At 38.4% G+C, this 17,614-nt stretch overlaps 1 protein-coding gene across 4 annotated transcripts in view; it reads right to left on the bottom strand.

The window, feature by feature from the left end:
• TRABD (TraB domain containing) overlaps positions 1–17,614 on the bottom strand; it is a 35,630-nt gene that overhangs the window by 5,578 nt on the left and 12,438 nt on the right. Inside the window, exons 1-8 of one of the 4 annotated variants that reach the window (XM_068995885.1) lie at positions 16,115–16,159; positions 13,601–14,394; positions 13,298–13,464; positions 12,293–12,433; positions 7,235–7,345; positions 5,696–5,835; positions 3,308–3,480; positions 1,564–1,675 (exon numbers count right to left, since the gene is read on the bottom strand). In XM_068995885.1, coding sequence (XP_068851986.1) covers positions 1,564–1,675; positions 3,308–3,480; positions 5,696–5,835; positions 7,235–7,345; positions 12,293–12,433; positions 13,298–13,432 — 812 coding nt within the window. In that variant the 5' untranslated portion in view covers positions 13,433–13,464; positions 13,601–14,394; positions 16,115–16,159. The other 3 variants (XM_068995894.1, XM_068995871.1, XM_068995879.1) reach the window with 3 other exon arrangements.

The raw sequence follows: 17,614 nt of genomic DNA, 5'->3' as shown, positions 1-17,614 counted from the left end.
TGATCCTTGTACATCCCTTCCAACTCAAAATATTCTGTGATAGACAAAAGGTCTGCTTGGAGCCGAGTTCAATGCATGAACTTAAAAATTAGAAAAAAAATTAGAAATATACATATGTTTTTATCCAGACAATTTTCAAGTTCATGTTGCAAGTTCTAAAATTTAACTAAATACCTGTGAAAGTCTTTAAAACTTTCCAGTTTATAGAGGTGATGAACACTAAACACACAAAAGAAAGCCCTAACTCTGCTTCGCAACTGCAGTGCAACAGCTTGAGGGTCAAAAAAGTTTAAAGAAAAATAAGTCACAAATATAGCACTCTTATAAAGGTCATTTGCTTCATATTGTTTCAGAAAATCAAGTTAATGCAGTATTAATGTCTTGTGAAAGATACTAGTAACACTTCTGCTCAGTTATGGCACTGGCATGGTAAAGATAATCAAGTCAGAACCTAAACTTTGGTGAGGAAGACCTGTGAGGACTTGAAGACATGCAACTGGTCTTTGGGCTGTTCAGTTCTGTGCTGTCAATGATGCAGCCAACATCCACCACACAACTACATGGCTTTGGACAACTTCATTGTACAGGTTATTCGCAAGGGCGCAGAGGAATATGGACATCTAGTTTCTGACTCCAAGTGAAGCTTAGCCTTGAAAGATAATTATAAATGGTTAGGCAGAGCTTCTGTACTTTGCATGCTTGAATCCAGACACCAAAAGTCTCTCTAAATCGTATTTCAGATGTCTAAATATACCATTTATATGGACGTCACTCTTTTCTGGTTTTCATAGCTTCTGAAGAGATGGGTGAGGTGGTTACATAAACACAATAAATAGATGTGATATGGAAAGTGTCAATATTTGAAAGACTCTATAATCCTAAAGCACCACAGATCAATACTACCAGGTTGTATTATAATCTCTCCTGTATTTCTGAAGTCCTGACCTTTGTGACTTTATGGGATACACGTAGTCTGAAAACTTTAGTTCTTCAATTCTGTCTTTTACAAAGCACATACACGTATTTTAATAGGTACTTTGAAGCAAGAGTTCACCAGATAAATGGCTTAAACCAGCTCATAATTAGTTAGGTATACACATTAAAACAAGTCATTACTTATATATACAGTTAAAAATAGGCTACAAGCAACTGCGTCACTAAGCTTGCCAGAGTCAGTAGTGTCCTGACAAAACAAAAGCTTTAAATCCAATGGTTTATATTTACCTAGGTTAGACTAAAAGCCTTGTTCTGTTTTCACCATCTTCTACAGCCCTCATTTGAATTTTCATTTTAGAAGACTTAACTGAGGACCAATTAATTTTCTTTCTAGACAAGGGCATATTCTCATCTCTACTTCCCTCCATATTCAACTCTTTACTTTTTTCCTTTGCTGTAAGCATAAGCTGCAAGCATTGCACAGCAAGTCAGTGAGCTGACAGGGCAGAAATGACAGTAGAGATGCCTCTTCAAGCTGTGACAACCAACCAAAAAACCTCCAAAGAAACTGCTGTTTTTTAGCAAGAGAAGCTGTTACATCAACATGCAGGAAAGGACAACTGTTACCTCATTATTTCCTGGATCTTTAAGTCAGAATTCCAGTTCTTTTCAATTCCAGGTACATGACCCATTCCAACAACACCAACTACAACAGCTGGGATGTATTTTCTAGGTTCATCTGAGAGAGATGTAGAGAAAGGAACATATCTGTAAAAGAACTAATTTCAAGCTATAAATAAATAGGTAATGTGTGAGATTACAAAATTGATTTTTCCAAGACACAGGGGCTTTTACTGCCAGATATTGAAACCCTGTTGCTACATACTCATCTCACTTACTGCCTCTTTCATTGAAAGTCTGAAAAAGTCAGCACAGTTTCTGGATTTTCAGCAGTCATTTATTTCATACACAGAGCTGGCCAGTGTTCATACTCCAGCCTCAGGGTGACAGGCTCAGCAGACACAAACTAAATTAATTTCTTTCCTTCTCTGTGTTGGTCATGTTTCTGTGCTGCTTATGAGGAACACCCCCGGTCTTTGCTGTCTCCTGAACACAGAACTTTCTCCACCACTTTGGACAGTGGCACCTGGCACACAAAGTGTGACAAGATTTGAGCTCACAATCGGAGAACAATGCTTGAGACCACACCTGTGCCTGTAAAGTTCACTGTTAGACACCTTGCCTCAGCAACAGCAAACCCAGGCCAGTGACATGCAGCAATTAGACAGCTACCATCAGACCAATGCAACACATGCCAGCTCTCACCCTCACCTCCCATCTACCATCCAAATTTCACAACACCCAAAATGTGGTTCCTGGAAGTTTTCCCCAATGAAAAATATAGCACCATGCCACAATAAAAATAATTCACAAAAAACTTTTTAAGTAATAATAATCAGGCTGCTTTCCTATGGGGAAAATTCTGCATAATACATAAATATAAAATACAAGTTCCACTGTCTTGCTTTAAATATCCACCCTTGATTTTTCCAGAAAAAAAGTAAAAATGTGAAAAGCAGCCCAACCCAAAAATGGAACAAAACTGTACTGAAAACAGTAGAACTACTATATATATATCAAATTGGTTTTTTAAAAAATTTTCCTTTTCTCAGTCTGTTCTAGGGTTGCTCTAAATCAGAACTGCAACTAGAAAGAAGTTCTGCACTAAAGTGATGACAAACACTATCTTCTTAAGATATTAAGAGGATACCTCAGTATGCTTATCTATAGGAAGGGCATGCAGATCACATATGCCAGCAGAATACTTCTAAAGATTAGAGAAACACAATTTTTCTGCATGCCTATACCTTGCTGAAACAGTGGAGTCACAAATGATTATTATTGCCATATCATCAAAGTTCCTCGCGGCCCAATTTATAATTAAAAAAAAAATCCTATGAAGAGTACCAAAATTAGAGAAGCAAAGAACGAGTCCCATTTCTTATCAAGAAATGAGTCCCTCAGCAGCCACCGACAACAATTAATTTGGTGAAATAATGGGGCAAGTGAGATAGACGACTGTCCCATGCTGTGCTGTCATACCGGATCCCTGCCTTTTGAAATATTGTCTGGCTAACTAGTACTTTCCAGTTTTAAATAGCACAATGAGAAAGGGAACATAACTTAAGAGTCTACTGCTCTAGATGGTTTCAGCAGGAGAGTAACACCCCTTTTAAATTTTTGAAGCATTGTATCTTATGTGATATGCGGCATTCGTGAACAGAACATCCCAGGTTTCCTGAGAACTGAACTTTGGACCAGTATACAACAAACACCTTGCTGGTTATAATCTCTGCTTTAAAACAATTACTTTCTGAAGCTCGAGGTAGTTCTATCTGCTTTGCTGCTTGCTTCAGCATGTAGGTCAAGTAAATATCTCGTTCGGAGACAATTGTTCGATGAAGATCAGGGAATTCTCCAATCATTTCTGCCATCATCTGTTCCAGTAAATCCTTCTGTTTGCATTTCTCCACATCATCTTTACTGAAAGAAAGGTAAGTTTTCTCAGTATCTGTTTGTCTGTGTTTGTCAACACAAACAAACCAATGAATAAAAACAATTGGGTGTTACACACATTATCCACCTAAACACAGTCTACAGTTCTCCTCCCCCAGTTTCCCTCTCCAGAAGGAAAATAATCTCCACAAACCTGTAAAACTTGATACCTAACAATGCCTCTACAGTGAAGCAAAGGGAGAAAAAAGAGGTCACTTGCCTTTAGCCAGTTCAACTGGATTTTCTCCCTTCCCACTTTAAAAGCTGACAAGTCAACTCAGCAAAACCCCCAGGGCTTCAGGGGCAACAGTTACCATGGTACCCCACTTTCCGTGTGTATTAATAGGCTTAGAAGAGCCTATACACAGCTCTTCCGAGGAAGGAGATCTGATTACTAAACACACAGAGACTCTACTTAAGGAACAAAAAAGGCACACTGTAAGGCACTGTCTGAGGGCATGGAAAGAGATCTGCAGGTTCCTAGTGTCAATCACTGGTCTTCAGCTGGGAAGTCAAAGTTATAAACCAATTCGCAGAACAGAAGAATAGAAAATGGGCACGAAATGAAAAGTAAGAACTGCAGGAGTAAATGTAATGAGCTTTTATTCTTTTCATAGGTACTATAAACCCTTCTGTTAGCACCCCTAGCTGTGGGTCATAGCCTGCAGCAACGAAATTATCTGGTTGGCATCACTGTCTACTAAAGAATGATGTCAAACAGGCTTCCTTTAGTTTCCAAGATGAAAAGGACACTACAAACGTCAGCAGGGCAACTGAAAGGAGAAATGCTAGCTTTCAACAGACCCAGAAACATCAACAGACTGATAATTTTGATGTTTAAGTATTACTCCATTTTCCATGGAATCTCATGTTGATGGCTGGATGCACAATACTCTCTCTCTACCCAATAACTTTCTGAAATAAATGCCTTTTGTTTTCAACCTCTATCCACATGTTATGTCTAAAAAGCAATTGTACAACAGTAACTGAAATGTTATTGCCAATCTTCAGCAGGAAGGTAGCGTGCATTTACTGTAGTAACATTAATATTGCAGCTGAAAACCAGACTGTTTTTAGGATGGATAAAAAATGGGAAAAAATGCACAGAAAGATGCCCCCCAAAAGGCTGAAAATTGTCTCATGCTGGTATCAGACAAACAGTAGTAAGAAAACTTACTTGGTGCATGAACTATAGTTAATGGCTTAAAAGATGGTCAAGCTCATTTTACAGATTAATGTAATGTCAAGTATTTACAGGAAATTACAATTAAGTAAATGTTAAAACTGCAAAACATAAAGTTTGATCAACACAACTACAGTGTTTTAGCCCTGGCCTTATTTTAAAAGCCTGTAAAAATTCCAGATGTCACTGCATGAGCTGCAGAGTTCCAGCCACAGGCTATGAGAGAAGCACTGAAATTCAGGGGCCAGCCAAGTGCACTTCTAACACCACTGCAAGTCTGGTAGGTGGAGACTGAATTTAGGGGAGCAACTGTGCACATGTTCTCAGCCAGTTCAAGTAAGTTATCACACATCTACTTGTGGAAAGAGCATGCAAATTTGGCACAGGGATGTCTCTGAAAGGCAGGGGAAACCAAGAATGGCTGTCCAAGAAATAGTAACATAAGGCAAGACTTCATAACAATGCACCTTTATAAAGGCAAAAATCACTTGAAGTCTGTGGACAGCATGTGGACTCTTGAAGTTTCCTCTTGTCCCAAAAATCTGCTCAGACAGCAGATTTAGTTCTCAAGCTGCCCTGAGCCTGATGTGAATTAGCACAGAAAGCCTAAGACCTGTGGAACTCTTAAGGACATACAAATTATTGTACTGATGCCCTTACTCTCTTTGAATTTACAGTATCCACACACAGTGGTGGGAAAGATTTTATTTTTAGCATAAAAAAATGAATAATTTAAAGAAATTTTTTCTAAGTATACTAGGAATTCTCCAGCACCTAATCTTACGCTTCATCTGGAAGTAAATGCATTGCAAGAGAATTAAAGGAAGAGCTGACACAAGATCAGAAAGACAGCTTTCACTTCAAAAATACCTATTATTGCAGGGTAGTTTGTATATTCATCCTTCTCACTAACTTCAGATTTCATTGCATCAGGCTGGGTACCCTCATACTAAAGTCAAACTCAAGAACTAAATAATACACCCCAAACATAAAACATATGGGGTGCTTGCTTATTCATACCTGATGGGGTCAGATAAGAAGCAAAGGCCCCAAGCAAGCTTGACTTTTTGCCAGAAGGAAAGTGCAGCAATTGCTCTCTTAAATGTAACAGGGATGGGTCGGTCACCGAGGTGGAATTTACAGAAAGGTACTTTACTGGCCTGAAACAGAAGATACAAATAATTAGTCAACCTTTCATACTGCAGCACAGCACATTCTTATTAATGAACGTTAAGGATTTACTGTGTCATACAAGGTATCTTAAAAAAGAGCAAGTAGTGTCATACTTCAACCTAAAAAAATATTTTGGCTTTGCAGTAAATAAAATTTACAAAATACTACTACATTACTTCATAAAGGAATAGATCAAATACACAATGTAGTAGGTATTACAGTAAAAAACATTAAACTGTAATGCCACACCCTTGAGATTACTTCTACTGAAGCAGAAAGCTTCTGATTATTACTTCATAAGGTAACAATGGGGCTCAATATCTGAGTCTGAATAAAGTCTGAGGTGAAACAACTGTCATCATTTTGCTTTCACCTAGGATTTGTCAGGATCATTAATCTTTCAGCTGGCAATGGTAAAATATATTAAAGAAAGAGCTCATGAGACAATAACTGATGCCAGATACCACATGCTAATGTGAGGTGAGACTTGGCTGTAGCTCATGCTGACAAATTTTAGCACAGAATAGAATTTCTAGAAAATTCTTTCCTATGCATAGTTGTTTAAAAATTTCCAGCAATCACTTTAGAATAGGATGGAGCTAATTTTTTTTTCTTTCCCACTTAAAATGGAAAATGCTTAAAATGCTTCATTCTGGTCTGGAATGCTCAAGAAACTACACTTTGAACAAGTTTTCTTTTTATTAAGGATGAAGACACCAAATTATTCCAGATTCTTTATCAGCAATGTTCTCTCAGATTTCCTTATTAGTACGTAATTTACATAAAAATAGCAAGATACATTCTGCAAGATGGACACATACACAGAAAACAGTGTCCCAGTATTCCAAGACAAAATGAGTAGTGTGATACACAGCTACTATTTAGTTCCAGGTATCACTGCTGGCAGTAGTAGAAAAGGTGATGTTAAAAGACCATATAGGACTAACAGACCAGTCAGATATTTCACTTCCTCAGTTTTTCTAGATGAATGGAATGTGTAAGATCTCACTAATCCTTTAGAGCTGGTTTTCACAGCCTGAAATCCTGACACCACCAACAGTGGGACCAAGATCAATACGCAGAAGTCAAAAACAATTGTTTAAATGAAACTAAATTATTAATGAAAACAAATATCTTCAGAAATATCATCAAGAAAAACCCTTATCATTTGAAGCCTTTTTGGAATTGCTTTCATACCACTCACGTCTACAGATCTTTTCACCTTAAGGTACATGTTGAAATCAAAAATTAATTTTACTACTTCACTGGCTTCAGCAGAGGTATGGCCAGAGTGCTCTTTTCTAGGCAATAACAAAATGATTTTATTGAGTTCAATTCTGGAAGCAAAAGGCCAATAATCTCAGAAAAGCCATTTCAAGTTCGCACCTCTTTGAAAGCCTCCCTGAATTCTCCTCCTGGGGCCATTCCCAGCTGTTCTGTGATGTGAGCAGATACCTTCAGAAGCAGCATTTGCATCAATCCAGACATGACTCCATTCTGGCAGAAGAGGGAGAAAAACATGTTAAAAAAAAATCTACAGGCTGAAGAATACACTGTTCACAGAATTGAAAAAAATATTAATTATTTTAATGAAGAAACAGCACTGAAGCTACATTTTTGAGCCAATTCACTGATCAATACAGCTCATATTTCAGCTTTTATCAGTTTACCTCAGTGTGCAGCCAAAGTATTCTACCTTTCAACAAAAACGTATAGCAGGTTAAGAAAATAAAGATGGATAGCCAGCCTTATTTCAGCCTATATTTACTCTGTCTGCTTGAAGAAAGTGTCTGGATAACTTAACGGTAAAACAGTTCATACCATTTAATTTTTCTTTATCTGGATACAAAAAAATAAAGGGACCACAGGAGTATATTCCATTGAATGTACAGTGAACACATCATAGAAACACTGAAGTGAACAGCCAGTGGTCTAATCCCAGACACGTCTACAATCCTGAAAAACACTTAGGCCAAGGACTGGTTAGATGAAGAAACACAGAGAATCTAGCATTGTACAAGAAATTGCAGTGTATGATTTCAGAATGCAAGATCTTAAAAGAGACCTCACAGCCGTCAGTATGACTCAGTCCCGCAAGAAGATGGAAGGCTTTCTATTGCTTTCTTGAACTGAGACTTAAAATCAAAACTCTTCTCTTGAAAAGGAAAGAATTCTCCTATGTATACTTAAGCAAAATTTTCCTTTCCTGACCCTTTACAAAAAGAATGAAAAAACATCTCAAATCTGTCCCTTCTGTCCAGCTCTGGCTGTCCTCAACAAGTTACTTTTATGATTAAGACTCAATGAATCAACATTACCTTACCAAAGCATAACCTGCTTGGTTATACATCTCTTCCAATCTGGCATCAGTCCATAATTCTGCCAAAAGGGGCACCGTCCCTTCCCTCAGCAAAGGCTAATTTCCTGCTTTATCATCAGCTTCATGGAACTCAGGATGAGGCTACACAGGATAGCCTGACTATATTAACTGCTGGAAGTTACCAGAGAAAGGTCCTGGTGTCCATTCTTTGCTCAAATGACCCACCTTGTGCCAGATCCAATGCTGGTGTGACCTTTCCAAAGGCTGTGGGTGGTTTGTGCAGTTAAATGGACTCAAGATCACTGAGGACCAGAACTGGCAACAGAGGGGTTATTTCCAAAGCCAATTGATTACCTGGTTTATCATACTACAAACTAGCAAGAATGCAAGAAAGTCAAGTGCTGGACTTCTGGGGAGAAGGAAGAAACAGGAGAAAAAGTGTTTTCAGCATCCCTGAGATCCAGTAAAGTGCATGGGGAACAAAGGTTTCCAGAAGTTCAGAAAAGATACTCACAAACCCCCCCTCCAAAAAACTAGGATAATGCAGCCTGAGGTTATTTTCTGGCTGATCTCTCCTTCAGGACTGATGCACCTGAAGTTGTGTTTTATACAACAGGAATATTTGTCCTGTTGGCTAATAGAGGGATACATCTTCAAAGGGTTTCCAAGTTGTCTGTGCTCTTAACCTGCACAAACTTAGTGCCTGCCATATTTGTTTAGCATCAGGGAGATAAAAGGTGACAAGCAGCCATATATGTAGCAACAACGGGCCAGCCAGATACAATCAGGGGATAAAGGGAAAAATGTACAAAAAATGATGGAAGCAAAACAGTAAAGGAGGTTATTATCTATACCAGATTATTCAGTGTTGTATAAAGGAAAGCTGACCACAAAAGAACATTAAATCCAGAGTGGATGGCAATAATTTCATAGGTTAGATGCAACAGCCATAAATAAACATAGCAAAACTGTCGTGGTTTGACACAAATATAAAGAAATTTAACTGCACAGGCAGAGGGATGCAAAGCTATCAGCATACAGGAAAGAGAAAGCAATCACCAATTTTATAAGCTCAATGTTCAATAGCAGTCAGAAAGCAAGACGAGTAAGAGAGATTACCAGGAAAGGAACAACAGGGAAACATGAGAGCACTGCTGTACAGTCTTTAGCAGACTCCTGCCTTGAAAACAAGATACTTCAACTAGAAAATGCTCAAAGAAATACCAAATACACAAGAAGAGATTAAACATATTAAATACTTGTGAGGCTTGGGAAAGGATGACTGAGGGAAGATACACTATTGGACACGTGACTAGCACAGAGACGATGAAAAGGGCAGGAAAGGAGAGCAACACCCAGGCAAAGAACACTTATACTATGCATGGGAACACAGCCTATGGAGGGGGCCTTGGAGTTACTCTTTGACAGCATAACAGGTCACGATCCAGCACCAAGTGCAGAAACAACCCACATGCACTTTCATTTGCAATTCTTTTAAAAACCCTAATTCTCACGAAGGAAGGCAGCACAGCCTTGACACCTGGAGCCTGGAATTGGTTTTCCTGCTGCAAGAACACTGGAAGTTAGACTTCAAAACACAAGTGAAGGTACCAAGTGAACAGCAGCCTGCTCCTGTCCATATGGATGTAGCTATCATCTACCAATTCACATGATATCAATTTTATTTAAGAAGACTATCCCTGTGGGTTACCTAAACTTGGAGGGCTGTACTACACAGTGCAAAATGTGAGCTTTTTTCACTAGCCAGAACCAACATTACAATATATTCCTCCACAGGTAACTTCAGACAAAAGGAGGCTAAGCTATGACTCTGCTGTCACTAGCTCACTTTCTCTTCTGCCCCCAGAGCAAGGTTTCTCAACTGCCCCTGTGCCAAGACTAGCAATCTTACAGCCAGTGGGGGATGATGCAGCAAAAAAACCAAGCCCTGCTCAAACTATCACAGGGCCATGGTATGGACACAGAAGGGATAGCAGAACCAAGATGCTGGGGAAAAGAGAGAACCTGTTGTACCAATTTGGTTTAAGCCAACTGTTACTGCTTGTGGATAACTTCAGGTTATCCACATTTGAGCCAGATACCAGTCTGCACTGTGTTGCCTTGCTTAATGGAAAGCAAACAGGTACTTCTCTGCAAACAACTGTAAGGGTTTTGAAATTCAAGGAGGAGCTAAAGGAAGTCTGGTTTTAACCTACAGCAGTTGCGTGATAAGCTGTGCATGCCAGTGACCCATTGCAAATATGTATGTTTCATGTTAACATTCTGCTCAGTTTCCAGCTTCAATTAAGAGCAATGAAATCCAATTTTACAGCTTAATATTTATGTAAGTGACTATAAAGAGACATCATTTGGGCTTTTCTTCCTCATTTCCAAACTCAAGGATGAAAGCTGAAAGCAGCTTTGACTTTTAGTGTAGCTTCTGGGGCTGGAGGCACATTTCAATGAGAGGAGGCAACTAAGGCATAACTGAGCAACTTACCAACTGGTCTGATTTTATTAGAGAAAAACAAAGATACTATAACTTGGCATGAGACAGTTGGACTGTTCTTCCTGGTTTTCCCTATATAATCCATGCTGTTAGAGATTCAAAGGGGAAAGACTGGGGGTTTTTTTGGTTGATACCATAGATAGAGAAATATGTTCCTTAAAAGGCCCAGTGTTCAAATTTATGATTTGCATTATTCCTGGTGGTAAAGGAGACTAATACTGAGCTGTAACAATAGCAATGATCCTTGTAGTACTCTCTGGCTTTAGAGAAAACAGAGTCTGTGTTTTCTACTGTCTGCACACAAGATCACTTCAAGCCTGGTAGGAAGCAGTAACTGCAAAGCTGCCAACATGAATTTACATCACAGAGAAAAAAAGTCTGCTGTTTTGTTTTCATTGTCCTTTTCCTCTTAACACAGCAAAAACTGTTGCATTTAGCTTTGATATAAAACAAGAAGTTTCTGTGCCTGTTCACAAGGTCAGAAGACCCCCAGCTATGCTGTTCCAGTTGTTGTGAACAAGCATTTTGGCTACATGCATCAGAATAATCCACCTTACCTAAAATAAACAAATAGATGCAGCAATTCATGCAATATGCAAGTGTTTTGCAATGTCTTTTCCTTTGACAGGGCATAAATAAAGAAAACAGGAAAGGCATTACTGCCTAACTCTGCAAGTCAGAAAGGCTGCTCTGAGACATCGTGTGCGAGCACACACACTGGATAGCCCTGAGCCACTACAAGTGCTTCTGCATGGATGAAGATTATATTCCTATCAGGGGTGCAGTCCTGGAAATTCCCCCATTACATCAATAAAGCAATTCCAATGTACAATTACCACACAACCAAAATAACAATCTATGAATTTCTTCATCCAACTGGACACTGAAACTCTTTTTAGTATTGACCATACACTGCCATTCTAATCAAGTGTCCTTTCATTTTTAAGTCAACTTTGTGTTATTTCACTGTGCCTAGCTTAAAATTAGTTAAATGCAAGCTAACTATCTGGAACTGAAAAAAACACAGGACAACATTTTTTTTTGCACGCACATCCTGGACATGTCTGCATCAAACTGCCAGAGTAGTCATAATTTGAATAGAATCCCACACTTTTCAGCCAGATTTTTCAGAATCCCCCTTCAGGGCCTACTGTCAATTAGAAACTACTCAAAAGACAAGTGGATAGGAATTAAAGAGCAACACACTAGGATGAAGAAGGAATGCAGCAAAACAGAAAATACCAAAATTAAGTGCTCCTTAAATAGCTGTGATACAGATGCAGATTGCCAAATAATAATTACATTTAAATATATTAGCAGAGCATTACAATTGCAAAGTTAGACTTGTGTCCTGCAAATGGAGCAGCTGTTAAATGTAGGAGGATTCCTGTCAAGGTCAATAAACTGCCCAAACGATCCCATTGTGAAAAGAAGATCCTCAATGGTCCATCTGAAAACAAAAAAAAAAAATACCCAAACCTATCTTTGCCACTGTAGTAGTACTCTCACCTAGGTCAACAGTATAAGGTTCCCAGCTGGTGGGAACACCGGTTTTGATTCAATTTGACAAATTGCTCTTAACAAAAACCTTTAATTCTCACTGTAGGAATCATACCTGCTTTATAGCTTGTTGAAGTTTTTCCAGATTTATTTCTTTGGCTTCTTTTAGTAATGTCTTTTCATCCATCTTTAACATAGAAACTCTGTACTGGCATAGTTCCACCACAACTACATCAGGCTGCACTTCTTGTATTGTCTGAAAAAGATGAATTTATTTATTCTGCTTTAGAAAGGAATAAATGCAGCCAATTATCAGTATTTTAAAGAGAAAAGGGACCTTAAAAGCACATTCCAACAATCATTTTCAATTAAAAAGAAGTAGAATAGTAAATAAGACTTCTCCAAATAACTATGCATTGAGAAAAATATTAAGGAAGGTGACAGCAATTGAAATTAAGACTTAGCCTTAGTTACTGGATGCTTTAGGACAGGATAATTGTGAACGCAATGTGCTGGGGAGGGGAGCAGGAAAGAAACACTTAATGTTAAACTTTTCACATTCACAAAATTAATTTGACCGTACTCTGTGGTAATTTGCAATCTGAGTTAGAATACACTTTGTGCCAGAATTGTCAACCCTGGTTCTTACAAGATTCCTCCCCCTCTAGCTCCTGGATAATAAAGCCACTCTAAATTGCAGTTTGCAGGAGGTACAGCATGAAACAGTTTCTACTTGCACTAGGGCTTCAGACCTATTTGCAGCTTGAGAACGGAATCAGAGTTTTGGGCAGCATGGTTTTACAGCTAAATATTATACAGGCAACGTAAGCTTCACGAGTGAGATTTCTACTTTCAACACTAGCACTGTATCTGCCTTTTTTTTTGAAGGGCAAATAAAAATATTTGAGCTGGGAGAGCAATGTATTGCATCAAAAATTATTACTGTAAAATGTCTGCCTCTCATCCCATAGCGCTGTTAGCCCTCCAACAGCCAACTAGAAAAAACAGAGCCTGAAGGTTACAGCACAGAACCAAGTCAGAGAGCTGGACTTCATTCTGCTAAGCAGTTAGTTGACAACACTACAAAGATGCTGCTGAAGGGCTCACACTGAGTATTTACCTTTACTACATCCTTTTTGCTGCTGTCACTGAAGTGGGCTGTTCCAACCACATATACTTTAGACCCATCCTCAGTGTCAAGCTCAGTGACAGTGCTTGGTAAAGCAGGCCTTTTCTGCCTCTTCTTCAACTTCATCTCCAGGAGAATTTTAAATGCATCTGCATCAGCTACAAATGTAAAGAAAAACAGAAAAGAAAAGCACACATGATATAAAGTGCAGGTATGTAAAACAGAAAATAAAAATGTCGCCACTAAACATCAGAGCAGAGCTAAAAGGCCATTGATTTACCACTGTAATCTTACATTCAATTCTGAAGCTACATCATTGAGAGTGCCATCACTGGAGAGGCTGCCTCCAAGCATGGGTCTCAGTCCAGGTTTCCTACCCTGTGGACACTGGGACAGGTTGTCCACGCAGTTCAGTAAGGGAAAGAGAGAAGCTGTGTGGCAGGTGAGGTGGACAGAGAAGCAAAGAATACTTAGAAAAGGTATACACTAAATTAGAGAAAAAATAAAAAGAAAAAAAAAGAGCATTTTTAAAATTCTAAACCCAAAGTGTTCCATTTTGGGATTCTTATCTATATAAATGATAGCAACACATGGACACTGGTGTGAATATGATGGCAAAGTCACCTGCACATATTGGCACATATAGGATACCTACAGTACCAACCTTAGCCTTTTCCGTGATTAACACACCAGGGATCAATACACAGAGGAAAATTAAACCTCAAGAGGTATTTAGGTCAGGAATCCAATCATTCTTCCCTAGATTCAACAACTATTTAAGATCAAAATGGTACAGTGTGAGTTTAGCCCCTCTATGTCAAGCTTGCCATATGGAAAACAGGAGGATCTATCAGTTCCATCACAGTTAACTTGTTAAATGCCAGATAGCCTCACTGACTGAGACAGGGAAGCTTTAACTCTATAGCAATGGGAAATAAAAGTTGCTTTGAATGAGTCATCTTTAAGCTGTAATGCATCTTAGGAAAAAAAGTATCAAGCAGGAAAGCAGAGTTTTGTTTCCAACCAACTCTCTTTCTCTGGCAAGCTGCTGCACAAGTTAGCAGAGGTCTCAAGTGGTCTCCAGAAGCCTGGAATAGGATCATAAGCCCAGGGAAAAAAAAAAAAGATTAGTGAACAGTTTGTAGGCAGGATGTCAAAGACGCAGATAAATTACAGCCTCCTACCACACATTCATTTTATGAATTGGATTTAATTGTGTGGCTCTGGCCCCAGTTCTGTCCCACAAATACTAATCTCGTAAGACTTTATGTAAAAAAAAAAAACAACCCCAAACCAAAACCAACCAACCGAAAACCCCACCAAATTAAAAGAAAACCAACCAAACAAAAGAAAAACCCAAACCAGAAAAATAAAAGCAACCCTTCAACATCCTTCTTAGCATTTTAGCAACCTACTACTTCATGGTCAATACCCAAGAACACGGTGTGCTGCAATCAGTACTGTCTGAGCTAAGACAATGTTGCTGCCAAAACAGATGGTGATGCTAAGGAGGAGGTAAGGAACACATGACTGAAGAAGGAAGAAGAGGAAAGGCTGTTGCATTTGTAGCACTCGCAGTCACATAATTATAAAAGCAGTCATAGCAGATCAACAAAAACCCACCTAAGCAAATATCCTGCCTCCCACTATGGTCAAAAGTGGATATGTAAGGGAGAATATAATACATGGGGAAGCGTGTGTAATATCTGTCTCAAGTACTTTCCTAGCCTAAAGCCATTTATTGTTCAGATTCCCCCAGTTGAAAGTGCTTTCTATGTATTTGGTAATCCTTAAAGGGTGTAATTGCTCTTTATTTTATAACCCTTCACCTCACACATATACTCAGTACTGGACTGAATAATGTTTCACGTGAAGAAAAAGTGCTATAGTGGTACAGTACCAGATGTTATAATTTAAGGACACAATTAAGGAAAACATTCTCAGGAGTAGCTATGTTTTCCATTGAACCAACTTCTCTATTGGGAGAAAAAAGCAACATAAAAAATTAATCTGCTTCTGTAGGTCTGCATATGCCTCCCATAACTTTAGTCAAGGCTCTCTTTGATCCCATGAAAGTTGAGATCCCTAGGAATTATTCAGCAATGTTGCTGTTACACACTAATTTGCCCTAAGGTGGTTTAGAGCCTATTACTCACCAGAAAAAACAATTTGAATGTTCCTATTGTTAAAAATTAGTGCTGTATACATTAATATCACAACAGTGTATCAATATACATAAAGCAAATCTTAAGAAGCCTTTGTTTTCTCCTCTTGAGAAAGGAATGCCTGTCATTATCTGATCCTTACCAGTAACAGCTAAGAAAAGATACTCTCTTCCTGGGCTTCACAAGACAGTTTTGGTTGGAATACTTCTATTGCCACATCCTGCAGGCTTGCCAAAACATTATCATGCTAGTGTGGGCAAAGCATTCCACTTGGGACAACTGATCAACATCATATCACTAGATGCCAGACTGCCAAAACAAACATACTTATGCATCACTGGCTTAGAAAGCAATAACTGAGCTTAAAACAATAGCTGAGTATATCTATTAAATCTAAAAATATTTACTTTTGAAAGTATGGGATCAGCAAACTGAGAATCAATATGCCATTGCTCTTTCTGAATTTGATTTACACAACTGGGCCTTGAAACAAATCAAGAACAGATTAAGTCAGCTATGACTTCATTAGCACCTCCCTTTTGTGCTAACCACCCTGTCCTTTTTAGCTAAAGAAAAGGCAAGGACATTTAGCTTAATACCCTTCCAGTGTGATACACCCTCCCCAGTCAAACCAGAAACATACAGATATTCTGCGATACACTTGACGTTTCCTTTGGGCCATCTTCTGGTGCATCAGAGGAGGACATTGGATCTGCAGCAGCCTGTATGAAAAAAAATTCAAAAGGAGGCTGGGAATTATAATGAAATGTTTTAATACATCTTTCCCTTTGTGAGTTTACTCAATTTGAGCCTACATATAATATTCAAACAAGTAAATAATTTAAGCAGTGTCACAGTTCAAAACATCTGTGGTTTTACAACTATTTTTTCCTAGTTGCCTGAGTATGAGGAAGAACATATCAAAGACTAACTACTTCATGCCTATTTTAAAAGATAATATTTATACCTGACAGGGAGTTTTTAAATAAATGAGATTCCACATAAAAGAACAAATTTATCTCTAACGCTACTACAGCACCTTCTGTATTGAAAACTAAAATGTGCACTGATTATTTTAATACCATTTAACTCAACTACCAGTCAGCATTAGTCTGTCAGGAGTCTGACAAAGTTAATCAGTACTCACAAGACTAAACAGATCCATTCTAGAAAAGTAAGGCCAAATATTTGTTGGGATAAGGCAATTACACAATATGCACATCAAATCTTAGAAAGTTCATGTGCATGATGACTTTATACACATCAGAAGTCAAAGCCAAAAAGACACAAGACATCTGCAGAGTTTTGCTCTCTAAAGGAACAGAAGGTAATCGAAAAGATTCCCAAAGACTGACTTCTAAATATTATCACTAGAAGTATATGATGCAGGTCTTTGCCTAGCAAAAACCTTTCTTATTTTTGATTAACAGGCAAGTTTTAAAACACGTGCATAGAATTCAAACAATTCCAGTCATTCAGCCAATGTCATCCACGCCAGAGAGGCAGAGTCAGTGCAGAAAAGACTCAGGAATAAGAGAAAGCTAAATTATAAACTACCTTTAGGCAACAACATTAATTCAAAGTTCAATCAGGATGATTATTGGAGGAATTTGGAATTTCTGAACAAAATGAAGTGAAAATGTTAGAGACAGGATGAGAATCCATCACCATTTAAGTACTTTCCATAGGAAAGGCGATATTAATGAGTCAGCAAACAGGCAGCCAACCTCTCCTGACAGATGCCAGCTTTTTAGCTAAAATGACTGGTTTATTTACTTTGTACTTAACCTGGTAAGGTTTAAAGGAAGACTGTACAAAGCACATCCAATTGTTAAGAGCTTTCAACAAAAGTAATTATTTTCCTCTTGCATTCCTTTATGCCAAACAGGAATTTGGAGAAAATAAAACCTGAGTGTCTTACCGTGGGCCCCGCTGAAGGCAAGGAAAAATTTATGATACATTTCATGGAGTAAACTCAAAAAGTACAACAGCTTTACAGTGCAAAGTTTAAAATACTCACAGCAACACATCATCCTTTCACTACAAAGTAAAAGTCTGTTCACTGACAACTGCGAACTGCAATTACACTGCAAATTGCAATTACATTCACAAATCTAATTTAACACCAGCTCAGCTTTTGATC

Source organism: Aphelocoma coerulescens, chromosome 1A (assembly GCF_041296385.1).
Source record: "Aphelocoma coerulescens isolate FSJ_1873_10779 chromosome 1A, UR_Acoe_1.0, whole genome shotgun sequence".
NCBI classification, from domain to species: Eukaryota; Metazoa; Chordata; class Aves; order Passeriformes; family Corvidae; genus Aphelocoma; species Aphelocoma coerulescens.
Note: the sequence above shows the minus strand (reverse complement) of the source record. Positions and strands in the feature narration are given on the sequence as shown.